The 27953-nt window shown below is 34.9% G+C and overlaps 1 protein-coding gene across 2 annotated transcripts in view; it reads left to right on the forward strand.

Annotated features, from left to right (window-relative positions):
• gish (casein kinase I gish) overlaps positions 1–27953 on the forward strand; it is a 112340-nt gene that overhangs the window by 13615 nt on the left and 70772 nt on the right. For both annotated transcript variants that reach the window (XM_085946017.1, XM_085946016.1), the window contains exon 3: positions 8439–8617. In XM_085946017.1, the coding sequence (XP_085802143.1) occupies positions 8439–8617 (179 nt within the window). The remainder of the gene's footprint in view (positions 1–8438; positions 8618–27953) is intronic.

Consider the following 27953-nt stretch of genomic DNA (forward strand, 5'->3'; position numbering starts at 1 on the left):
TTGAATAATAGTATAATTAATATTAAGATTGTGTGAACAGTGTATATTAGACTTTTAGTTGATAAAATGTAAAATGTACAGCGTAATGATAAAAAGTGATTTAAATTCAGTAGTCGTTTATAATATTAATAATTACAAGATAAAAAGAACTTTTCATATACAACGTTTTTAAAATTTCTGTTGAATCATATAAACTTGACTTGACTAGCTTAAATGATCAAAAAAAATGTACCTACTTGATATAAATAATACTGTAAGTAATGTCATTTTGACTTGTCATATTGATTTCCATAGTAACCCACGTATATATTAATAATTTGGCTGCTAGGACCCCAGCAACCAATAATAGTGTCGAAATAACTTTTCATACAAAACAGAATTAACTTAAAATGAATTCAATTCTACTTAAAGATGGCTAAAAGTATTTAAAAAATGCATTGGCATCATGTTCTGATATATTCTAAAAGTTTCAAATGTCTAGCTAGTCGGGAAGTTAGTTAAAAATCGTTTGCAAGATTTGTACCGGACAAATAAGAATACGAGCTAAGAAAAACGTTGTAAAAAGGTAACACCATTACACAATACATTGTAAATGCATTGTTTTGCAGCGTTATAAAATTCCGATCCGTCGGGTTGCGAGAACGCCCTGGAGAAAGTCAGAATCTATCCATAATCGGGATACGTCGCTCTATAGTGAAACACCTATTGTCGGTAAATTAACAATATAAAAAAGAAAAGCATGTGCGTGCAACGTATATTAAGAATTAGACGTGAGTTGTAAACTATCCAAAGCATATAAATAAACCTAAAATAAGTTAATTAATCAGAAGTATAACAATTTACGATAAAGCATTTAAACAACTACTGTCTCATTTGTAAGAATTAGTAAACATGTGGCAAAAAATATAACTATAATAATACCCGTTAAATAGTGTATTTGGTTACTACCAACTCATCTCCTCGAAATATCAAGAATAATTCATGTTCACTTAAATATCTTTGACACCTCGGGTCCACCGACTTAGCTGGTACATCATCGGACCTCGAGGGTATGTCAAATGCCATAGTAGAAGTGTGAAGTTCATGCAAGCCAAGTCACTTGTAGCTAAATTAATCAGTAGACCAAAAGTCCTTTTGTTTCCTTCAATTTCATACATTAAGGCTCCAGGAGATCTCCTTCTCAATGCGTCCGTTGAAAATGAGCCTCTCTAAATTGTCGTCAACTCTTCTGGCATTGTGGTCAAAGAATTGTTGAACACACTGAAGGTATCTTTTTCAGAGCCGGTCATTCACTCACTACTTGCACTACCACACTTCAATGAATAATTCTGCTTTTTGGTGAATTTTTATGAACTCACTAAATACTTGGGAAAAATGAGGAAGTAATTCACGATTAAGGTCCAACCTTTTTCTAGATTTTTCCCAATAAGTATTTATGTTTCTGAATTCAAAATAATTTTATATCTAAGTACTTATATTACTCCGTTGAAGATTTAAATACTTTAAAAGTACGTACTTACTTACCTAATTATTTTCCATATATCCATATATTGTTGTATAAAATGTTTTTTTAATTGATTTTGTTTAATATTTTATTCTGTCCATAGTTTTGTCAAGGAAATTTTATTTAAAGAGATTAATTTTTATACGATTGGTCAATTACCAGGTTATTGTCCGGGGGATTTTTATCCAGGGGGTAAATAATGTCTTACAACCGTCTCGGTCAATTCCATGAATTATAAAATATGCACTATGCCAAGATAAACCGTAAAAATATATTATTTCGTAGTCCTATTGTTTTATTAGTATGTAAGTGCAATATACACTGTCAAGAAAGAAAAAAATTGTGGCAGAAACAGATAATATTGTCGGCGTGTACAGAAACCAAAACATTGACATGTATATCCGATAGTTTGATATACCTACTGTATACGGTGCCACGGTGCATTTATTATTATTATACTTTTTATATCCATAAATATATACTTCTATCTGCGCCCACTGCGTCGGCTTATAATGTCGTTCGAATCCCGGGTCTGGCAAAATTCACGTGCTGTGTGTTGACCCATGGTTTGGACCTAATAGATTGACCAATTGGGTAAAATCCATTTACTTATCGTAATAACAAAAATTCTGTTTCCGGAGGGGCGTATAATCGGATCAAACGTGGTTTTATAATAATATATTATATATAAATATCTACTTGAGATCCTACCAACGGTTTAGAAAATTTAATTAATAATTGAGCAGGTGTACGTATCTGCAGATAAGTATTACCATTATTGAAATACGCATTTAATCATATTTATCATTTTGGCTCAATAATAAATTAAACAGCACGCGTGGTTCGCCGAGTAAAAAGATAATATAACCTTCCCCAGGAAACCGCCCCGTCTTTTACGTCTCACTAAAAGTCAGTAGATTCTTTTAAACCCTCCGTCCTGAGTCACGGCTAGTAAGTAATTCCCATAGGAAACATTCCTTCGTCCAAACGACTTTCTGGATATCCAAAATAAAAATATACATCCTAGGTGTGCTCCAGTACCTAGATATCGCATTATTACGTTTTCTGCCGAGGAGTTTATAAAGAGAAACATTTTTTTTCGTTTTTATGCCAAAGACTGAAGAAAACTACGTTGAATTCGATTTACCTAATTCGCAAAGTAGTAACCTGTTGCCGTCTTATATTCGCGCAACAAAAGATTTTTCCTGACATTCGAGAATATGTATATTAATATAAAGATCTCTTCGTTACTGTGTGGCAACTGGCAATGTCTTGATACCGAAATTCCGGGATTAGTTTTATATTTTTTTCTTACCAAAAATAGCGTGTTTTTATGAAGTAATGAAATATAACTTAATCTAAGTGAGAAAATAAAAAAAATATTAAAATTGCCAAAGTAATAGGTATGTTCCGACCATGTCCGATCCTAATAGGATCATATGGGCCTCCACAGAGTAGAGGTTTTGTATTAACAGATTTTGATTTTTACGAGAAATGGATGTCAGCCACTTGCTCAACCTATTAGGTCCATACCCTGACTAACACACAGATTGAAAAACAATATGCATACTTGCCAGGCCCAGGATTCGAACCTGAGACCCACGGCGTGATAGTCCAACGCTTATGCCGCGCGGCCACCGTGGGTGTACTCCTAATAATTTAATATTATATAATGGCAACATAACATCGACTTTATCATGTTTTAATATTTTACGTGATGTTTTTTCGAATAAAATAATGTTTTTTTCTATTTAAGTCATATGTAATATTGTGTAAGTACTTACTTATTTTAACATTTTCCGAAATAAGTCTTGAATATCATAATGGGTAGTTTCGTATTTTTTTCTCGGGATCGTCAACTTTTTGTAGATTCCTAATTCTGACCTGCGTGCGACCCTGAAGGATAAAAATATCAAAAAAGTAAAGTAAAGTCGTTTAACGCAAAGTACTATTGTAGAACGCTCAGTTTAAGAATTGTGTTATTCGTGCACTTTTCAAATATGAAGACACTATCGAGACCACGAATTAGATTATACTTAGTTGCATTAATTTGATTCTTTTTAAATAAAGGAGTAATCTGCAAGTAGATACTCGTTGACTGTATGTATTGAAATTTGGTTGACTTTTTCGTCAATTCAATTATGACGCAAATGAAGATGTCTCTGAAATAGCCGACTAAATCGAACTTCAAACCAAAATAAATTGTAAGTCATCGTAAATGTTGAAGGGCCCCGGGGCACCTTTTCCTCTCATCCGATCGAGATGAAATTTCACATGAATTATTTATTGAGACAAGAAAATAAAAATAAAAAAAATAATGGGCATCCTTGAATGAATATAATTACTAACTACGAGAATGAAAAATATGGTATTTTCTGTCTGAAATCTCAAAGAAAAGTTTCATTGGTGTCATCGTTTCGTCAAATATGCCCGCCGCCACTCCGTTCTTCTTCGCTATATGTATGCTTCTGATCAGCGTTGCTAACATAGGTACCATTTTTCTTGCCAGATCTAGCATTTTTGAATAGCTTGCAAAATTTGCATCTGTCGTATGGCATTAATCTTATCGTTTTTCAACACTGCAAAAGCTTAATACTTCTCATAATAAGGCTAGATTTTTATACTTACCAGATTGTTTTTGAAATCAACATGCTGGACTTTTGTACCTTATGTCTTATAAATAAATTAAATTTTACATACAAAATGATAACTTAATTTCTTACCCGCATTCATTTATAATTTTTACTTATTTTTTTTAGTTGAAAAATACGAAATGCTTGTACAATCCATCTTCTTGTGAAGACAATGTTAATAATTATTATGACAAATATTTTTAGAAGTGCTAATTCAATTAAGTACATACTTAAATAAAGTTTTCGAATTTTGATAAAATCCAGCATTTTTGTCTTGCCATATAGCATATTTTCTTATCTTATCTGGCATACTGTTCCTGATTACAAACAAATGGGGAAACCCTGACATCAAACACCTTTCTTACTAATTCATAATGGAAATATTACCCACTTCCGTACCTAGAAATACCGAACAAAATATGGGTAACGATTCATAATAATACTTTCACTAATCTCGGGATCGAGGATGCTAATCCCAAATTCTGCGATTGGAATCCCATATCCTAGTGGCAACATCTTCATCAAGTGGATAGTCCGGCATTTTGGTGTTTTAAAGGTTTGCACATAATTGTGTATGCTTTTGGCCGCCTAAAGGAGTTTAAATTATGTTTAGTATGTACTTAACATTCTAAGCAAAGCGTATCTATAACAAAAAAATACCTTTTCGGTCGTTGGTAAGGCGGCATTAGTGAGCCTTTCAACTGGTCAGTGAATATAAACTATCGATTTTTTAAAACTAATAATCCAATAGTCCCGAGAGTTATGTTACTAAAGGTTAAAAGTCGGTATGCATCAATTTATCGATTATTGGCCGTATAGCGGATAATGGAAATTTCAATGTCCTAACCGACTTCCGTAATGTGCCTAACGAGCGCATGGTCATTTTGTATTTTATTGTTATGGTTAACCCTTTCTTTTTGGTCTTGTCAAATCCTAAGACCATAATATGGGCTTCCACAGGGCGGAGATTTTTGTTTTTAAACACATATTGATAAAATGTGTATTTGCCTGACCCAGGATTCGAAACCTGGGTCCCACGCGTTAACTCTCATACTTATCTACCTATATAAATCTCTGGAAAAAATATAGTAGAAATCTTGAATAGGGTGGGATTCGAACACATTTTCCGACTGCCAAGCGATTGCTCCCGACCATCCAGCTACCGAGTCAAGAGTCATTGATTTTTTTGTCTGACCATTGTCTAGTTTTCCAATATTAATGAATCTTAAGATTCTTACTTAGCAAGGTAGAGTCCCTACTCTTTACTGATGACTTTCGAAATGTCTTGCAATTTTTTGAAGTCGATTATAACTTATCCACCATATACTTAAACATTGGCGAGTTCCACGTGATCCTGTTTCATTCATCGGAAAGTTTTATTAAACAGACCGTCCCGGAGTGTTATCCTTCTTCCGCAAATAAAATTTAATGGTTGTCCTTTACTCTTTTCTCTACTTTCTCTCGTTTTCCAACAACCCGTTTAATTACGAAATATAGTAAAGATTACAATAGTACGATTCATATGACAAACACATGGATATCAGAGGAGACTAATATATGTATGTCAAAACTAGTTTGTCTTGAGTCCGATTAGGCCGGAATGATTTAATTACAGATGTTGTCCATAAATTATCATATCTTTCCGTGCCAATTTACCTTTTAGTATATTTATAACAAAAACCAGCAATTCTTAAAACCATTTACCCGTAAGTGCATTAACATCAAGGGCATGATAAATCTTTAATTTCGCTTTCGTATAACGTTCTTTTTAAAGATGACTACACCCAGGTACAGATTACTATTAAGTAGGTATATTTATGACATAAAACATGAAAAATAAAATTAGTTAATTAAAACATTAAGGGAAAGTACTTATGTAGTTTTATAATATTTATAACAAAAAACGCAATGAATATAGATTTTAAAAGAGCAAAAATCACATATTGATTGTAAAATTCAAGCAACTTCTCATAAACTCAACGTTGAAAACAACAGATTATGGTATGGTTATGAGACGTTTAGCCTCACATGTAATAAAAATGTTCATTTAAGTACATAAGTTACATATTTTATATTATTTTTATGTACATATAGACAGACAGCCAACTAATTATCTATAACTTGAGGGTGGCGACCTGGGCGCTAATGTCGCGATGTGAGTATTGGCAGTGGATTGCGAGCTGTTTGTTCTCCAATCCGCCTCACCTCAAGTTATAGTCGTCAGTATTACTAATGGTTAACTATTCCTTTCCTCGTAGAAATATTTTATAATAAATAAACAATGCACTGCAATCCACGATGTTAAATTTAACGTAAACGAGATTGATATGGTAAAGGGGCTTACTTTGTACAGAAGATCAATATGAAATTTAAAAAAATGTTGGTTTTAAAATAATGTATTATACCTGGGTAAGTGATATTGTACTTGTTTTATTTTATTCAATATAATGTCTTTCACCCGTTAATTCCCAGTTGACACAAATTAAACGGCGAATTCCGGAGTATTTGTTGGTCAAACACCTTGTTTTAATCCACGCGTGTATGATTCTCAGTCGATTAATTGAAAACTTAATTCCCGGTGGAAGTGTAATGGGGCGTATCGCATGGTATCGTAGCGGTTCATCTAATCTAATTTGTAACTTATACTTATATAGGTACCTAACTAGTTGCGATTGTAAATAATCCGATCTGATTTTGGCCCTAATGTGACATTTACGTTTCGTTTAATTGGCATCTCAGAGCAAGAATACTAAAGAGATGGGACGATATTTGCGGCCAATTTCCGTACAGTAGAAACTCAATTATCCGGAATAATTATGGGGATGAAAATACTCTGGTCAAAAATGATAAATTCGGATAATCAACCAAATAATACTCACCCTATATTTAAAATATCGAAATATCATTTTTTCATAGTTTTTTTTACTGCATGCAATATTCTTATTTAACTGATCGAGGTCTGCTTACTTTAAAACGGGGCTTCGCGAAAAAAATCTCCAAAATCATCGGCGAAAGAAATCTTTTTGGTTATTGACACTATAAGATAAACATGACGTGTTTACCATAATATAAATTCAAATGCATTCTATTCATTGAGGTAATTATATTCTATCTTACTCTTAACGAATATTGCGGAGATTAAACGCATACCGAATGCTTTCTTATTCGATGTATACATTTTGATCAGGCATAATCCACTTACTGAATTGTCGTCATAGCCGTAATACAGATGAAGCGAGAATAATTGAAGTAGGTATTGCGTTCGGACAAAAAATTGTGTATGTACCAGTGGCGTAGGGTGTAAGTCTGTAAGTAGTCTGGAGATCTGACATAAATAATGCACACTAAACTTTGTCATTCAAACGTCATGTTTCCATTTAACTAACAATACAAATTGCAGGTGCATACATCATTTCAGATAGTGTATAGACGTAAGAATATTTTTTACATATTATGGTTCGGTTTAGGTAGGGTTTAATTGAATTTAAAAAACTAACCAACAAACAAAATGAATATGACTGACAAAGTGTGGACCTTTTTGTCGGATCTCCACAGGCTACGTCCACCATTCGCCACTGTTAGGTGCTAAATGTATAAACATACTTTACAACGTTCTTCTTAGCTCGTATTCTTATTTGTCGGGTACAAATCTTGCAATCGATTTTTAAAATATTTTTAGCCATCTTTAAGTAGAATTGAATTCATTTTCAGTTAATTCTGTTTTGTATGAAAAGTTATTTCGACACCATTATTGGTTGCTAGGGGACTGGGGTCCTAGCAACTAAATTATTAATATATATTATGTGCGTTACTATGGAAATCAATATGACTTGTCAAAATGACATTTCAGTATTATTTCTATCAAGTGCAATTTTTTTTTTGATCGTTTAAGCTAGTCAAGTCAAGTTTATATGATTCAACAGAAAATTTAAAAACGTTGTATATAAAAAGTTCTTTTTATCTTGTAATTATATCATTTGGTCTACAACCCTTATGATTATTAGTCTTTGGCCAAAGACGGTTTGAACAATACACGCAGACGGTTTGGATCTCACACTAGCGTACGTCGTATGATCTAGTCCAGAATTACATATTCACTCTGAACTCTGAAGGCACTTTATTATTATAGCAGTCTTATTGATTTGATAATTACGGCTTGCTTCAGTGTTTTGTGCTGTTCCCACTTCTCGGTATTCGTCCAAGTTTATTAATTAGTATTTTTTTATATTTCAGTTGCATAACCATTTCTTGTGTATTTCTTATAATATTTGTATTGACGATGAACTTATTGTTTTTTCCAGGGGTGCGGGGGGTCGGTTGGGGGCTGGAACGGGAGGAGTAGCGGGGGGTGGAGGTGGGGGCGGAGGCATGCACGCCCCTCGCCACTCGGTCAGCTCGTCGTCGGGCGTGCTCATGGTGGGGCCCAACTTCCGGGTCGGCAAGAAGATAGGATGCGGCAACTTCGGCGAGCTCCGCTTAGGTGAGTCGACAATCAGTGAATCCAATAATATTATCTGTCCCAGGGTGTCTACCAACGATCACTTTAAATCAGGCAGAAACTGATGATCGCTAGTGGCAAACAAAACGAGACAATATTACCAAATTTAATGTAGTATCGTTTTGACTGAATGAATTTAGGTACTGTTTTTTGAACGACTCAACTTTCAGTCCGCCAGTATTATATCATAGATAAAATATAATACCTACGGTAGATAAATATAATATGTACAGCTTTTTAAACAAATATGAAGAAAATATGCGCAGATTTTACATGTTTACAGCATACATTTTACGTTAGAACATTTTTCATTCAACACATCCGTCAAAAATAATTTATTCATTCAATCCAATTTAAGTCACACAATAGTAGGGCTAAGGCACCTCCTGGGAAGCGTACTAATGAATTAAGTTTTGTCATTGGTACTTTATACGTAAGGAAGAAAATTACCCTGCAAACTTATGCTTCCATAGAATATTCAGGCTGGCGTTTGTACATTTTTATAGGTCACGTTAAGAAAATAATTACTTATCCGACGTCGTGCTTATTCATTAGCTTTTTGAAATAGGAATTGAGTAGGTTTATTTTTACGAACATATAGGTTCACATTGTGGGTACAGGTATGTTACGCACTTATTACACGCTACGGTCAATCGAAGTAAACTTAAGTATTCCCCACTATTCGTGAAGTGCCTAACACAGGATGGAGTTTCCAGCCGAATGTTTAATAGGTGATGAACTGTTCGCTTTGTAGGTGATGTCGTCTCACGGTTCAGTGAAATCGAAACTTAATATGCCAAGAGATACTTCCGCCGCCTCACGGGTCTCGAGCGAAAGCCAACCCCAAAGATGTTTCACCATTCTATACGTAATTACTGCACACGCCGTCTGTTTCTTTGGATGGGGCTACCTTCCTGAAACACATTTACTTTATCAGTGATTGAGGTGTTAATGTTCAAACTACGCCATGCCTTGTAATCAGTTTTGTGTATTCATAGGTATATATACAATAAGTATACACACTGGCTTTAGCTATAATTATACCTACCCAGTTAATTATGTGGGAAATCATCGCTGTCCGATGTCCCATTTAACACAATACATATTACTGGTAACTAAAAATCAGTAGTTTTAAGTCGACGCTTGACGGGTTCCTCAATTATTGGTGTGATGGGACTCTGACGATGTGCAATGTAAAATCTCCAGTAGAATTTTAAGGGCCCAGGCTTTCCCAACTCATTGTTAACACAAGCGTGGAAAGAAATATTAAATTTATTTCCATATTCATACGGCGTAATTCATGGTCACTACCTACTTTAGGATTCTATAAGTATATGGCTTTCATATAGGTATGTAGACATTGTTAAGTTTATATGTTAACCTCCATTTTTCTCCTGTTTAATTTTACAAAAAAACTCTAAATAATCGTCACCTTCTTAGTACGAATAAGTGCGATATTTTAAAATCCAAATCTTTAGCTTTTCTTAGTACGAATAAGTGCGATATTTTAAAATCCAAATCTTTAGCTTGTTAATGAAACTATCGACTGAAGGTACTCGATTAAAGATCGATTTAAATTCTAATTGGTTTAAGTTTTGTACTTTTCCATTTGAATCGTTTTTTGCGACCCGGATTTCGTAAACCGTACTTTCATTTCTTTAATGTACAAAATTTCCAACTCCTGCGTAAATTCTTTACTTAGGAGTACATAATGTATTTTCACGATTTTTTATAGGTATATAAACAGTAAGTAACTATTTATAGTGCATGTCAGTTGTACGTTTACCATTGGTAAATGTGTATAGTGTCTGAAAATACCGAAAGGCGAAACCCAGGTCGCAAAAAACAATTCATATTATGGGAAAGTCCAAACATAAGCTTACGCAGCTGACACCATGTTTCATTACTTACGTTCGGTTTGTCGCCATTGCGAAATGAGAACTCTGGGACTACTATGTGTGATAATTATTATCGTTTTCCTATCTGTAATATTCCGAGATATCTTTGATATTTTATGTAATGTACGGAACGCAATGATAATAACTACTCTACTATTATTTATTTATCCGAACATACAATATATAGGTACAAAGTTTAAAATTAATTGCTCTCATGGACCCATCTCATACTATTCTGCAGTTATCAGCCGACATGGTCGGGGCAAAATATAACTCCAGTGTTGAATCAATTCATCATAAAATTATTATTACCTACGTTTGATGCAATGGTGACCCAATAATTGATACCCTTATTGATAATACCTTCAACTGCGTTTACGTGCTGTTTGCTTTGTTCGTTTATTTATTATTTCAATCATCTGCGTGCTTTGGCAACAGTGTCAGATGATATTCCTACCTTGTCGTATTCCATGATTCGGCATTTTATGCGGGAGCAAAGCGAAACAATCCAATTTCAGAAATGACATCCGCGAATCGAGCGTCTCTGCTTCAAAGTAATAAGAGTATCAGTATCGACGCGGTTCGACTGATTCTGTACACATACATTTGAGTCGCTTAGAATCATAACTCACATATTGCAATTTTGTCGTTTTTTAGTTAAATATGCCAAGTGATTCTAAATGAATTAATCTATATACCGAAAAATAGTTGAGTATTAAAAGTCAATTTAAACCATGTGAAAATCGTTGACAAAGTTCATTGTTGGTGTAATATGTCGTATATTTCAAAGAATAGAGTTTTGTCACCAACGCCTTCCTAACCAATCGGGGAGCTCTATTTCTCATAGTATGCTGTATGTCTGCAACGTTAGGAGTATTAGGTATATATTATTTAAAAAAAAAAATTATTCGACTCTCTCACTCATTAATATTCTAGGGAGTTCAATACTGTTCTTCTAATTACAAAAAATAGTGCTCTGTTGGTTTTTAGCGATTATCTCAAAACTTGATTTTTGGAATATGTGAGTTATGATTCTAAGCGACTCATTTATAGATAGGTATACATCTGCCCACAAACAAATACGCATTGTATAAAAACACATTTTTAATGTTTTTATATAAATGTCCTATATTTTTTTTGCAATACGCTATAGGTACATCTGCCCACAAACAAATACGCATTGTATAAAAACACATTTTAAATGTTTTTATACAAATGTCCTATATTTTTTTTTGCAATACGCTATAGGTACATCTGCCCACAAACAAATATACATTGTATAAAAACACATTTTAAATTTACACAAATGTACTACTTATACTTTTTTTGCAATGCGCTGCTGATGAAAAAGTGAAAATTCACTGGCATACAGGCAAGAGTGGTTATGTTTGTGGAATTTTTAATACTCTTTCATCGGAAATAGCGACGGCTGTTCTCGTGGAATGTTGTTTTAATTAATGAGCGCATTTTTCCAAACCACATTTAATTTCTTAGTTGTGTTAGTTTCGTCATCTTTTTCTACACAGACTATAAATATTATTATTAGGTGCGACTGGTGCGGTTTAAATACTATCTAACTACCTACTGGAGGGCGGCTCTCGTGGTGCAGTGGGTAAGGCGCTCGCCTTCCACCCGAGAGTTCCTGGGTTCGATTCCCGGTCATGACAAAAACATTTATGTGTTTTTCTCAAAGCCTGGGTGTTTGTGATTGTTCAAAATTACTAACAACCACCTTGTACGAAAAAGCAAGGACATGGTTATTAATAATTCTAAAAAAAAAAAAAAAAAAACTACCTACTGGAAAAAAAGCTACTGTATAAAAAAATATAGTTTATTTTAGGGTACAATTATTATAGTATAATACTCTGATTAGAGTGATTAGTATAGTATGGTAGACATCACTGATTTCTGTAATGGCATAAGTTTACAAACAATTGAATAATTTGTTTGCAGTAAGCTGCATGTCGGTCTGCACTAGACTTCACAATACAAGTACATAATATATTAATTTTGGTGCAACCTCGCTCGAATTTGTTTACCTTGGCGTTAAGTGTACTAACTTCTTACATAGGAAAACGTCACGATCACTTTCCGGTCTAGTGAGCTAGGCACTTGAATAGCGGATAGATAGAATACACATTGAAGAGGAAAAAAACAGCTTCCTACTGAACTTGATGTGTTGTTGTGACTGAAACATTGTTTCTCACGATGTGCAATTATTATTGGACACCGGGCGAGAGAAAATCGATTGATTTATTTCCACAGTGTAGGTATGGTATTATTATGATTCTATTGAGGCTTCCTTAGCCTCACGTCTGATATAGCGTATTATATTATATTGTATTACATTGTACAAACAATAATATGACGTCCTACAAAAAGTCAGGCGCTAATACTAATATCTTTTATTTTGTTAATAAGATTGAAAATGTCCCTCTGAGGCGGACGAAACCGGTCCTAATTTATTGATTAAAAGTGGAATAAGTACCTACTACAAAAAAATGCGTTTTATTAAATCAAACAGCTAATACTAATAGTTTTATAGAGAATTGGTCGCAGTTAAGAATATTTTTTTACCGTGTTTGTTTACTTCATTGTTGCTGCATTATTCAGGAATTATCCAATCCGTTGTATCAAACGTTACTTGTGGTGAAAAAAGGTGTTCAATTTAAATAAACAATAATTGTTGCTTTGTACTGTCATGGCGGTTGTTAGTTTTAATAAATTGTGAGTAAATATATATATATATATATATATATTAATAAGCTTATGAATTTATCTGCACGTAGGATTGTTACGTTCACGGAATGAAAAAAAACATATTCTACCGTATAAGTACTATAAGTAGTTATAGTAGAACTATGGGTGAAATAGAATATCGTAGGACATAAGAAGAATCTACACCTAGACATTAGTTTATGGGTTCCCAACCTGCGATAATGTGGGAGACTAATTATTAAAAAAGTAGGAAAACCTATAGATGCTTTGGAATTAAATTGAGGTCGATTTTTATTATTTTGCGGAAAAGCTGACGGCATCGGGAAAAATGAGTCCTAGCATATATCAAATATTTCCAACGGGTGCGAGGCACGTAAAAGCTTAGGAACCCCTGCATTATTGGTTGTGATTTTCTCGAGAATTCAACAATTCCTCTGCAGAAAAGGTGTTCTCTGTTTAGGTGTTCGGCCAGTTCCGTTTTCTCCGCTACACTCTGATCGGTTATAGTTTACGTATATGACTTGGAGTAGAGATTTATTAGACGAAATACGTATCATAAAAATGTGTTCTGTTAATCATTATAATATTATTCGCAATATGGTAAATTTATTCTAAATACTATTTTATTGAATTAATCAATACTGACCTAATGTAATGATATTAGATTTGTTATGTAACGTACTAATGGGCAAGTTTAATATCTTTTCTGCCCACTCCAATTGTTGAATTGACGTAGGAGACAACCACATAATATTTATTTGTTTTTATTTTTACTTATATTTTTCTTTCTCTTATGTATTCAGGTTATCTAATATATTTTGTTCAAGGTATTTTATTTTTCCCGTGCGTTGATTTTAGCATTGACGTGGGTGGTGGGTGCATATAACAAAAATAAAAATGCTCTCGTAAACGACTCTACTCATACACATCTCTATCCGCCAGGCTCTTGTACATTTCTTAGTAAATAGATAAAAATAAATGGATGCTGTAGAAAAACAACCTACTTTGCTATGATGGTCATTATTGCAAATATGCATGCATGTCTTTACGACACTGACGTCATATTCTACTTACTAATTAACCATCTCATCTACAGCTGTCTGCCAAATGTTATTGTAAGAATACATAATTTCATTGTGGTAATTAATGTAGCTCTAAATTAACTCATTTACATTGCAATAACGGTGATTATTGCTGATATTCGTCAGATGCCTATGACCTGTTCTGTTTGTCCAGTTTAATATGTAGATGTTATATAACGGAGATTCCCGAACTTATTTGGCCCACTGCCCCCTTTTCGGAAAAAAATACAAAACGTCCCATGAAAATGTGAAAAGTCTTTTCGGCAAACCGGTAATAGTATGAATAAAATCAATACTAAATAATATATTATCTACATTGTTTCTGAGGTTCGGTCATGTTTATTTTTCTCGCTGATAAGGGGAAAAATGAAAAATAGAAAGGTGGAAAGGCTTTTGATGATATGACGGATGTGTTTATATGAAAAATATATTAATCATTACGATTTTACCTGTAGTTATGCTTTCAACACATGAAATATGTACAAATTTATTCTTGTTCAAATTCATGTTACGAGGGTGGGTCAATAATTCCTTAGAAAAAAGCATTAAAACAGTTTTTATTTTTGTATTTTTTTTTATTTCTCAACATAATCTCCTTGGAGCTCAATACACTTGGTTAGACATTTCTCAATTTTTTTTAAACCGTCAGAAAAATAAGTTTTCGTAAGGTCTTCAAAATAAGCATTTGTCCGATCGATGACTTCTTCATTTGAAAAAAAACGTTGTCCACTTAGCCCTTTTTTTAAGTTTGGGAAAAGGAAAAAGTCACTGGGGGCTAAATCTGGCGAATACGGTGGGTGGTCGAGCAATTCGAACTTCAATTCTTCAATTTTAGCCATTGATCGTAAACATGTGTGAACACGGGCATTGTCCTGATGAAAGAGGATTTTTTTCCTGTTTAAATGAGGCCGTTTTTCTTCAATTTCGTTTTTTAGCTGGTCCAATAAAGATGCATAATAATCCCCTGTTATTGTTTTTCCTTTTTCCAAATAGTCAACGAAAATAATTCCACGTGCATCCCAAAATACAATAGCCATAACCTTGCCAGCTGATTTTACGGTTTTCGCCTTCTTTGGACATGGTTCGCCTTTCGCAATCCACTGCTTTGACTGTTCTTTCGTCTCGGGAGTATAGTGGTGTATCCATGTTTCATCTACAGTCACAAAGCGACGAAAAAATTCATCCGGATTGCGTTGCATGAGCGACAACAGGGCTTTAGAGGCCACCACCCTATTGCGTTTATTGTCGACTGTGAGCAAACGCGGCACCCATCTTGCAGAAACTTTTTTCATGCCCAATTTGTCATATAAAATAGAAATGACGCTACCTTTTGAGATCCCTGTAACCTCAATTATCTCACTCAACTTTAATCTTCGGTCACTTAACACCATATCGTGGATTTTATTGATCATTTCTGGTGTAGTCACCTCTACAGGACGTCCTGAGCGTGGTTCATCCTTTGTTGATGTACGACCACGTTTAAATTCATTTAACCAGTTATAAATAGTTGCAAGTGAAGGAGCAGATATGCCGTGAACTAAATCCAACTCATTTTTTATTTCCTTTGCTGTTAACCCTTTTATATTAAAATGTTTAATAACAGCTCTAAACTCAATTTTCTCCATTTTTGTAAACAAGCAAATTTTTTTTTTAAATGTACGAAAATAAAAAACAAGAACCCGACCAATCTGATTGAAACTTCGCAGCATACTGAATCGGTAGTGCCGCTGCATGAAAACAAACCGCTTACAGTACTAGTCGCGCCACCTGTCGGCTTTTCTAAGGACTTATTGACCCACCCTCGTATTCAAATGTCATTCTGTTTTTTTTTCACCTTTCAACGCCCCTAATAACTTCTGAGGCTAATACCGCACCCTGGATCGCTCCAGCCCCCCCGTGTGGCGTTATCGCCCAGTTTGGGAAACACTTATAGATGAACGATTATTCCGAGTCGAATATCTCGAATATCAATGGGTCATAGCGACTTGTATTTAAGTGGAGCTGTAACTTGTCTGACAGTAAAATCATTGTTTTTTTTTTTTTATAAGTTTTAAGGATTTTTTCTGCCAAGAAATCTCTGAATAGAATCACAGCTGATGCACGATAGTACTCCTAATGATCAATGAAACATACTTTCGGCGTTTTTTTCTGACAAATCCTCGTGCGATGAGTGTGCCGCAAGTCGGTGTCATAAAAATATGGGCAGAAGCCAAGAGTGTGTTTGAGCCGGCATCACCCGCCGCTCGATACTGTGCTGAGCTTTAACGCGACGCCCCTGGCCCGCTGACGGGGAAACCCCCTAATAACGGGCACCTGAATAAATTGGTCGAGCCGCGAAGACACGAAGGCAGGTGGCGAACCTTGACCCCGCCAGTCCGCCGGAAGCCGCACGCCTACTTACCGCCCGAATTTATAATTGCATTACTACAGAATGACAAAGTATTGGTTTTCGTGGATTTGCGACTTTCCTGTCCATGCACATGTAGGTAGCACATAATAAATAATATAGTAAATATAAGGGTAGGCACGTGTTATTACAATTATCATCAGTCATTCTCGATCCACTGCTACATGAAGGTCAATCCTTCCTGTCTCTATTCCTCTCGGTTAGCCTTCGTTATTTGATTATCTCATCGATCCGGTGGGCACTTGGTCGCCTTTTTAAGACTATTAAATATCACTTGGGTACCACTGTATGCTGAGACGATGTCGTCTGCTTATCCCCACTGTGAGGTCTGTACGTTTTGTATCATATCCATGAACAACGACGACAATGACTACAGATAAAAACTCTGATTACTTGAGTAAGGTTGCGTACATCGTACATCGCGCATCGTACATCCTCTATACATCGCGCAACACAGAATCCACTGTATTGCTCCAACAATCGCTACGGCGGATTGTAGGATGTGTTGCGCGATGTACAGAAGGAGGGAAGTAAGCTGTGGTTTGCCATGGGCAGGCAGCCTGAACCGAAGTCAACTGATTATTAGGCGTTTTCAACATTTCCATCCAAAACGAAGACGTTCCTTCCCGCGAACAGAAATGACCTCACAGCGCCCCTGTTAACCTCTCGCGGTACACCCTAGTCTAGTGAAGGCCTCCGACTTCCTGACTAGCTCAGGCACTTGGAAGTGGAGGTTCATTAATGTGGAGGAACAGGCAGGAATCTCATAGACGTGGAGTAACCAAGAAGTTACGGTAGAGAAAGATAGTCGATAACTCAAGAAAACACTGGTTAAACTTCATAACTGGTATATTATCAATGTTGTTACACAATTTAACTTATGGTCACCCTTTATTCAAAAGTGTATAATCAAATGTCAATGAAATAATGTTTATATGTAACTAGATTCTCGTTAAACAATCACAATAAGTCGAATGTCGAAATTATTTAACGTCTACAAGCCACAATTATGTAAAAGGAAAAGGTCTGAATTGTTCGCATCCGAAATTCACAAGTAAATTATAAAAAGTCATTTATTTAAATCTCGAAATTTAAAAAAACATTTGAAAACGTCCGATTTATTTATATCTCGAAGTCCACAAAAATAATCACATTTATTACTGATTAATTAAAAATTAATTCGAATATTATTAATTAATTATTTTAAAATTAACTTGATTATTATTAACTAATTATTTAACATTAACTTAATTATTTCTAATTAGTTATGCAGACGAGATCGCGTGGGTCCCGGGGCAACAAAGCGTCACAGAGACGCCCCCCCGGAAATCCACAAGCAGACTGATGATCGGATTTTAGAATCTTGCCTTTTTTATCCGTTAGGGGTGGTCGTATTTCTTACCCATTCAAACCGATACCGCCATATGCTACACATTTATATAAGGTTGACGAATGTCAGTCTATCAACCAAACATATAGTGATATCGATGTACATAATATGATTAATATTAATATTGCTTTAATTACATTAATTACCATATACTATTAACGCCCGTCTATATGTCCCACTTTATTATTTCGCTAACCCATTACATATTACATTTCATTAACCATTATATTACAATTATACATTACCAATTATCTTACAACCAAATCATATTTTATATTTAATCTATCTTAATTAACCCTTTACCTAAGCATATTATATTTAATCAAAATTTAATCCTATTATCTTATTACCTCTATGTACATGGTCTGTGACCGACTTATCTCTTCCACAGTTCACCCTGAGAAGTGGTGGGACTTGTCAGAGCAAACTGCGGGACTTCTACATATATTAAATATTGTTCTGCTTTGTCGAGGGTCGTAATCATCTAACCGGTGGTACATTGACTACCAGGATCAGACCGAGCGGTTGGGAGGCACTACTCCTTATGGGAGCGCCCCCCACAGGGGCGGAAAATTAAGTGTGCGTCACTAGCTTATTCCTGACATGTGATAAATTCCCTGTTAAAAACAATATACGCATAGATAATTATAATAAGTAGAACCGTCAGATTGCATCTGATTTTACTCAGATTGTCCGGAAATTGGAAACTGTTTGTATCAGTCCTTCATCATACAGGACTGATTTTTTATTTAAACCGGCTCTCACATCTACACTCGCCTCGTCTGCCGCACAGCCATAAATCAAACCTTCCAAGAACGTCAATCCGGTGTTGCATATGAAGAGCGCGCACCTAACCTTCGAAACGTAGGTATATATATTTGGTTTCGGCGATCGGCGAGCCGGTATAGGAATGACCGATTCGCAGGCGTCTTCGACTCGCAGCCCGAGAAGCATTCAACTTGTTGATTGCAACAGTAGATTTTTTTTCAAACTAAATAGTCGCATTCGACCAATCTGCGGAGCGGAAATTCATATGGCAACGTGTGTTTTGTGAATAACGATAACGTCACATCGACGTATTCGACACGTTGCAGGCGGACGAGTTTTGATGTGAGAGCCGGCTTAGACTGGATTGATTTCAACTATAGACAATTCACCAAGTAGTCCGACAATTTGTGAACGTCATAAATGAGTAGCGTTAAATACTTACCACAAAAATATAATAATTGTTTTTAAAGCCAACTTTTTTTATTTTGGTTTTTAATACTAAGTACTATTAATTTCATGGATTGAGAGGAAAAGAAGTTCCGGGTAATTGAAACTGAATATGAGGCACCTCACCTGATCAGGGTTATCGTTATTCCGTTTCTAACTTATTAAAAGAGAACAACTACTTTTTCGAACTAGATATCACAAGTATAATATTATGTCGTCTTGGTCTCTCTCCAGTAGTCATTTTGCTATTTTATCAACCGGCTCAAGTCTTTGTTATCTGAAATTCTACTGTGCCATACACACTAAATCGCAACTTCAACATCGACCGTTTGACGATTTGGAGCCACCTTTAAACAATCGCATGCATCATTATCCATGGTTATTTCGAACCGACCATTTAGGTACCTACCTACCTACTGCGATACTGTCACGTAGTTAATTATCAAGTATCCCATGCAATATCAATGGAACTGAAAACTACTTAAAAATAGCTTAGCATTCATTTATTGATGACAGGAGATTGTAAGTTTGTAGACTCGTGATTATGTACGTACCTATTCGTCTATAATAATAATATAATATAGTTTAGTAGTTGGAGCACTAGCATATTTAACTTTACTGTGGATTTCGGATTCGAAACCTCCGGTTGAATATCAAAATCTTTAAATAATAAAATTAGAATAAAAAAATAAATTTAAATCAATATGACTGGAGGCAGATTATTAACCTAATCAGTTTAGCTGGTGGCTGATTTCTATTCGTTGTGGAAAAGGGTTCTTGGGTATCCATCTTGAAGGGGAAATTTTGATTTTTAGTCATTGATTTTGTATTGTCAATCCTTTATAATGAGAACTACGATGACTTCGTAACAATAGAATTTCTATAACACGTAGAAAACGCAGTCACTTCTTACCTATATTATTTTAGATTTTTTACGTTTTTATTTAATTGTTTTCAAATTAATTGTCATGAACAATTAATATCTACCTAACCTTCGTGAAAGTTGTAATTGAGACAATTACATGGCCAATACTATGTATAATCAATTACATTAATTAAAATAATCCATATAATTTAATATAGCTTAAGACCGTTTCGTACACTCAAATGAACTCGACCATCTGATCAACTGATGTAGGTATATTTAGATGCACTAAACCAGTCTTGACCCATATTGATTATGTGGATTAACTACTATATAATCTCAATTCAGTTATTGTTTATTTCAACATTTAATGTACAGAATGTCTAAGAAGGTAAGATTACTTATATTGAACATCTTGAAAAAAACACCCGGAAGCACACCTATTTTTTTCTTGTAACAATCCATAAAATATTGGCTACCAACTTTTATGTAGCTGGAGACATGAATAATCAATAAAATAGTTCGAGAATCGACAGTTGACATTGTAAAAATGACTTTAATCAATATGAAATTCGTGTGCAATCCGTGTATTTATTTTTCCATCATTCAGCTACATTGACAATAATACTAATATTGATGATTGCTTCAATTAATATTGCTCGTGTGTAAGTACTAGCCGTATTATCAAAAGGATTCGTTCTATTCCTGTCGCTTTTAATCCTGTTGGAAGTAATTCCTGCGCGGTTTATGTGTTGTAAGACTTAGCGAATGCATTCACGCCAGCCGCGCTGCATTCATTGTGATCGTCGTCAAAGCGTTTTCTGTACCACAAAGAGCCTCTTTGAATTACTAATTGAGTCAAATTAATACTCAACACTGTTTACTGAATTCGTCGGCTGTAAGTAAGTTGGAAACCATTCAAAATGTTCTTAATTCCGTTCCACATTTTAGCTTTTTTGTCTACATAACGAAGTATCGTATACATTATAATATATATATATATATTCCGGGCTACCGAAATGTTTATCATTTCGCTCTTCGTATTTGTGTTTATTTAGTTATATCCTTTAGAGAATTATTTTGAACTTCTGATTATTTATCTATTCTTTTGTTACATTTTTTTTTCTTTATTGAATGCCAAGATTTTTTAACTTCACTATGACCGTCATTAGCCATGTCCACATATGGGATTTTTCCCCGTTCGTCTCACGAATTCATCATAGTGCATGCGTCGTCTGCGCATTCCGAGCCTCAAATCTGTTTCGAAATGGCCGCTATTTGTGATGAAAGTTCCAGCGCAAGCAGATCCGACTCCCTAGGATTTCTGTTTAACACCCCAGCAACTTCGTATTTTTTCGGGAAGGTTCGGGTGGTAGGTACGTGGCAGTGGCGAAGGGTGGAGGTAGGCTGTTAAGATCAGCGATCAATGGTGCATACCAAACTTTGTCAGTCAAACATATTTGTTTTCATTGATTTAAGATTTTAAGACTACAGTTTACAGACGGTGTTGGTTAGTTTTTAAAATTCAATTAAATTCTAAAATATCTAAAATTATACAATTAAATCAAACATAACTTTGGACATTTTATTGATAGAATAATATTTTTTATCTATTATAGTTTGGTTTAGGCAGGGGTTAATGAATTTAAAAAAATGAACCAACAATATGTGTAATATGTATATATGCTTAATCCAACGAAAATAAATAAGTATGAATAAATAGTTTGTCGTATCACCCAAAATATACCAAAACTAATATGGTTTGGTATAGGCAGGGTTTAATTGATTTTTAAAAACTTACCAACACCATCTGTAAATTGTAGTCTTAGTTCAATAAAAACAAATACGTATGATTAACAAAGTTTAATGTACACTATTTATGGCGGATCTTAACAGCCTACCTCCACCCTTCGCTACTGGTACGTGGAGTTACTAGTTTTATGATATTCATAATATTTATTTTAGTCTATGCTCTATAAGTCTATAGTAATAGTCAATCAGATTGGATAATTTGATTATTATTTACGAATTTCGTAGCGAGGTTATTCAAATAACCCATAGGATTATACAATAAAAGAAATTATGCATACGCATTTTGACCAAAAAGTACGACATTGCAGTACTAGGTGTAAAAAAAACAAAATAAAAGTTTGCTGTCATATTTTTCCAAATGATCGGAGATGATGTTTATTAATTCATATAAGAATACTGAATATTTATTATCATTCGTACAATGCAAAGTATAGTATACTATTACGCTTTATAACTTTGAATTCCGGCTCTAGGGTGAAAATGATGTAATATATTCTATAAATACTTTTTTTACATACCCATAATATATATTATTATATATTAATTTAATTATTACTATATATTTACACAAGTGAATATCATTTGATGTGATTTTATGCGAGGTAATCAGGTACCGAAGTGTAGTAAAAAGTGCAAAGTTATTAAACGTATTCTCTACATTTACGTGTATTATCTATGATTTGACCATAGATTAGACCTGACAAAGTGAAGGGTTTGATGAACAGATGTAGACAGCCAAGAATGCCTCTCCTTGGCGCATACACAAAACTTATCGCTCTAAAACCAGTATTTAAAAGTTGAAGTGAATGTGGGTGATGAAGTGAATACATGTGTACTAAGCTATTGGCTTACTAATAGACGTAGCATGTAAAAAATAAAAAGTCATTCGTAAACGAGCATGCTCATAAATACCTGATCTTGCTCATACACATTGTTTTCATTCACAAACAAAATAAATAGGTACCTATATACAAATTAATGGAATTTTAATACGCATACATTGTAGGGGTTAATTATTGCGACTACGCATTATGTATTTACGTGTACCTAAGTCAATACCGACTCTACTTGAGCATCACTGCGAAATTTTGGCAGATTTCACATCAAGCTCTTGAATAAACAAGTACATATTTGTATATTTTACAACACTACTCAAATCGAATCATCCACCCAAGGGCCTTTTTATGGCGGACGTGTAGTCAGTATGTCAATGTATGACTGCATTCGTCCAGTAGCTATCCACTCGCCGAATTACATATCCAACACATAACCCTATAGCACACATTTATTACTTGCAATTGATTAAGTTCGATCGAAGAACGTGGCAGCGAAAGAGTTTAAAGCACTATAGCACACATTTATTACTTGCAATTGATTAAGTTCGATCGAAGAACGTGGCAGCGAAAGAGTTTAAAGCACAGAACAGATAATAAATAGAATACCGATAGGCTATATTCAATACGCCGAATATTGATGCAGGGTTTTGAATGTGTGAGTGTCCTACGAAAATGAAGCACGCATTATGCACGTGCAATAGTGTGTGTAATAAATACACCAACATTAAATGAGCGTAAATGCATAAAGCGAGAGCAGTTTTCAGTATTGGACGTAAAACGTATTCTTGACACGTGTGTAAGTTTAACCCGGATTCTTCCTTACTCGAGTCGGTTATTTGCCTTCGCCTTACCCGTTATGTATTTCAGTTCCCATTATTTCTGAGTTCCCTGGTTTAAAGTTAGGAGAGAAAAATCATCCAATAGTATCTCGACTCCGCCACGGGCCTAATGATGCTAAACATAACTCCGTCAGCTGATACAACCGAGACGCCTTTCTACCCATACCCATACACGCGTCCTGGTCTTCATTACATATTATCTAATTTAATTTTTAGAATTTTATAATGTTGCCATAAGCCCTCCCAAACATAATTGTTGTATGTGACATACTTTATGGAAACTTGTTTCAACTGATTATTCTGTTGGGTTCTGTCACCAATGGTAAAAAAGAAATTAAAAAAACACGCCCATTTTACTGAATATAAAGGTCTACACACGAAAAACCACCTTCTAACTTGTTTCATTCCATTGTTAATATTCAAAGAGAGAACTTGTTTTTCCACCCTTCGAATGTCCGACTTGTCTCTTCTTCGTATTTGTTGCTAACTTGTCAACATCTTCTTTCTACTTTTCCTTCTGTCATTCATATCCGCTTCGTAAGTGGACCACGTGGCTGACGCGTCCAAGTAATCCCATAACGTACTAATAATTCTTCTTCTCTAATGGATTTAATCTCTGTACTATTCCACTTAAATGGAATAGTACAGAGCTTGAATCCATTAGAATTTAAATTCAAATCCCATCAAGTACCTTCAGTCGATAGTATTAATATAATAATTCTTCTACTTTGAAAAATACATAATTAATTGCTCTGACTCCTGAGCCATTCATAGCACATTCCTGGGCTGAAACAAAATACCTTCCAAAATGTGTATTTCCTATTTTAAGTAGGTACTTTTCATTGACATTATTTTATAAATACCTAATTTACCAACTTAAAAGTTTATATTACACGAATCGACTATTCAAACGGTTTCTGTTTACTGTGTATGAACTATGTATTTTTGTGATATAGAAGTAGTTTGGTCTTATTATCCGTCTTTTGTTACATAGATAGACAGTATGGCGGTCGGGAATGGTCTTATTTAAATTGAGTTCGTTCGGATAACTAAATTGGATTTTCAAATGTCATCCGTATTTTGGTGTACACTGCAGTGAGTGTGGGGCTTTCTGATACCCTTCGGGAGAAGTTTTAGTTTAGAACTTGCAATAACGTGGCCGCCGTCTTAATTTTATGATCTCAGGCCAACTAATAAATCAGATGTTAATTCCATATCATAAATTGGGCCATAAATAATTACATTGAAAATTAAATAGTCATGCCTTAAAATTAGCCAAAACGTACTCTTCTTCTTCCACGCCCGATGCCTTGGTCATGGGCATAGCCCGCATAGCCCGCATAGCGAACATGTGGCGCTTCCAGGAATAGCTATGCTCGTCAATCTTCCCTTCGTTTAATGCCAGTATTCATTGTCCAGTGACCTTCCAAGTTGTCAGCCTTTGGTCGGTTTGAAGAAGAGACAGTCGAGATTAAGGCTCCCGGGAAACTTATATTGATGATTGATGATATACTTTGATTGTAAAAGGAATCTCGCGTTAAAAAAATTGGGCCAGGAGCCGTCGCCTCTGATTATAAATGGAATAAAACAAAATTGGCCGGAAGTGAAAAAAAACTATTGTCAAACTATGCTCTTTTACCAGTGCATTGCTTCACAAATTTGTGCGACCTCGAACAGCCACACAATAATAATATACATACATTATGCTCAGTTATCACCTTCGAGCGTTTTTTATCTTAGCGAGAATAAATAAAACGAGTATGTCGATGAAAGCCAATATACGCGTCATCCATTCATGCGAAGATTGGCCAGCTAGCGCCTAGTGCGCGAGAGTATTGTGACTCGTGCTTTGTGAATTTTATTGGCAAAGCACAATGTTATACCTACTGACGAGTGCGACCCCGCCTGTCTCGCTCGATTGTATTGTGGATTTGCCACAAGACTTTCCCGAGACGAAATAATGATTTTTGAAGTGACGAAATCAGTCCGCCGACGTCAGCACTGTGCAAACCGACTGATGAGACTATTATTTTTTATTCATCTATTAAATAGTTACATACTTTATTCAAGTTCCATGTTTCCAAATTACACACCTGCTGGAGTAAAACTATATGGAAATGTGTGTTTTAGTTTAGTTTTCTACTCGATCGTTGCTGTCCTTATTATTCTTAAAATCCGTGCGCGTTACTGTTTTTTTTAGATAACTTTTTGTCGGCCAAAACTACTAACATAAACTACTAAATACGGCTGAATGACATCAAATATGTTTTATGCAATGTATGATAATTTTCAATAACTTTGTGACGATATAAAATTGAGCGATGAGTTAAAATTATGCATTATATTCGACAAAGCTGCAGCCATAGACAGTATTATGTGCAAAGGTTTTAGGCTTCGCCTTTCGAGCCTACCATATGGCATACATTACGGTGGACGAGGCTAAGTTCAATCAAGTTATTACTTACTCAAATAATATGTACGTTAATATGCAATAAACAAATATTTTTCTTAAGGCCATGCATTAGTTGAGGCACGGTCTAAAAAGATCGTTGCTAGGCGATGCGCGGACTGCGGGTCGCGGGTGCAAATGACACCTGTCAAACGAAATATTATTTTTCATATAAATCCAACATACGTTCATTTTATGTTCTGTTTATTGTTCTATTAGTAACAATAATAATATATTCATTGACATGTTTTCTTTTTAAAGTAAATGGGTAACGTTTTTAGTCATCTTTACACGATTTTAGAATTAATTGACCCGTCGCCATCACGCAGCAAAGTGACGTGCTTCTGGCACGAGATTCTCTCAGTGAATGGCAGCGAGTCCAAAATTTCGTCGCGCCTACAGTTGGAAATTATTTGGCGTTTCACTGATGCGTCACCTTAAGACTATAAGTACCTCAGTTGAGGCATGGTCTAAAAAGATCGTGGCTAGGCGATGCGCGGGTTGCGGGTCGCGGGTGCAAATGATCGATGCCAAACGAAATATAATTTGTCATATAAATCCAACTTGTTGAAAAATATTTGCCGTTTCACTGATGTATCGCCTTAAGGAGGTAGGCTTTAAATAATCGCATAGTATGGCGGCTTCGCCACTGTCACATCAGTATCTATATACTTTACGATTTTTTGATTTATTTGTAAATTGTAATCAGTGTTACTCTATCGCGTCAAACAATATTTGTGAACATCAAAATATACAATTAGATCACTACGCAAAAAATCCTTCGCCACTCGTGTTAAAGGGGACTCTTGTCAACAAGAAAGTTCAGGCTTAGGGCTAAGTGCAGTCCATCCAAATTTCCTCGCCCTACCTCCGCAATAACTACGTAAATACATGTCATGTAACATCGACTGGATTGTATTACTTTGTTCAGTTTTCTTCACTGTAGCGAAAGCGATGCACCTATGTAATTTCACATATTGGTATTGCAATTGCATACAATTCGTTCCGTGTATGCCAACTGATACACGAAGGTCTCCTTACGGAGAGTCCCGACAGAAGCCGCTTGTCAGTATCTCTCATATGAAGTCGAGAGTTATTATCTAAGTAATATACCGGTGGCAAAAAAAAATAATATAATATACCTACATAGTGGAATTTTCTGCCTGATCTAGTGCTTCTCCTATTAAATCGGTTTCATATTAGCCAAGTTCGTTAAACCTGTTACGCCTAAATCATATTACTTTGCTTTTCATAAAATGTCTAAATACTGAGCTATTTTTATTTAAATAAATATTTTGCATTTGATGGCAAGAAGCCAATCACGACTCTGAAACTTAACATAATTTTCATTCAATTATTAATGATCATTCTTCACGACTAGGTATCTTATTATTTTCGTTATATTGGAAGCTGGCGTTTTTTTCTTTAAGAACGAAACGTTTGATTTTTATCAAATCGCTCCCAGGCAGTAGATACAGGCTTTGGTTCTTTTACACATATAGTATATTAGTCACGTTTGAAACTGAATCACGTTATTTTTTTTTATAAATATACATGTATTTAGGTATATTATTTGGCTACGTTTTTGTTAAACTGATCTAATCGGTTAGAAGAGGGGCATAAATAAAATTGGCCCCACTGCTATTAGTGTTTTTAAAATGTTTGATTTCTTAATTAAGTATCATGTCACCAAAAATCATTTAGATCTGACCACTCAAGTGCCGCCAGTGAAAAAAAATGTACTGGTATTTACTTCTTATCTAATAGTAGGTGGCGTTTTTCTCAAAACTGTAGTTTAGCACTTGAG

Source organism: Rhyacophila brunnea, unplaced genomic scaffold (genome assembly GCF_057557595.1).
Source record: "Rhyacophila brunnea isolate RB1 unplaced genomic scaffold, BYU_Rbru_1.0 scaffold_19, whole genome shotgun sequence".
NCBI lineage: Eukaryota > Metazoa > Arthropoda > Insecta > Trichoptera > Rhyacophilidae > Rhyacophila > Rhyacophila brunnea.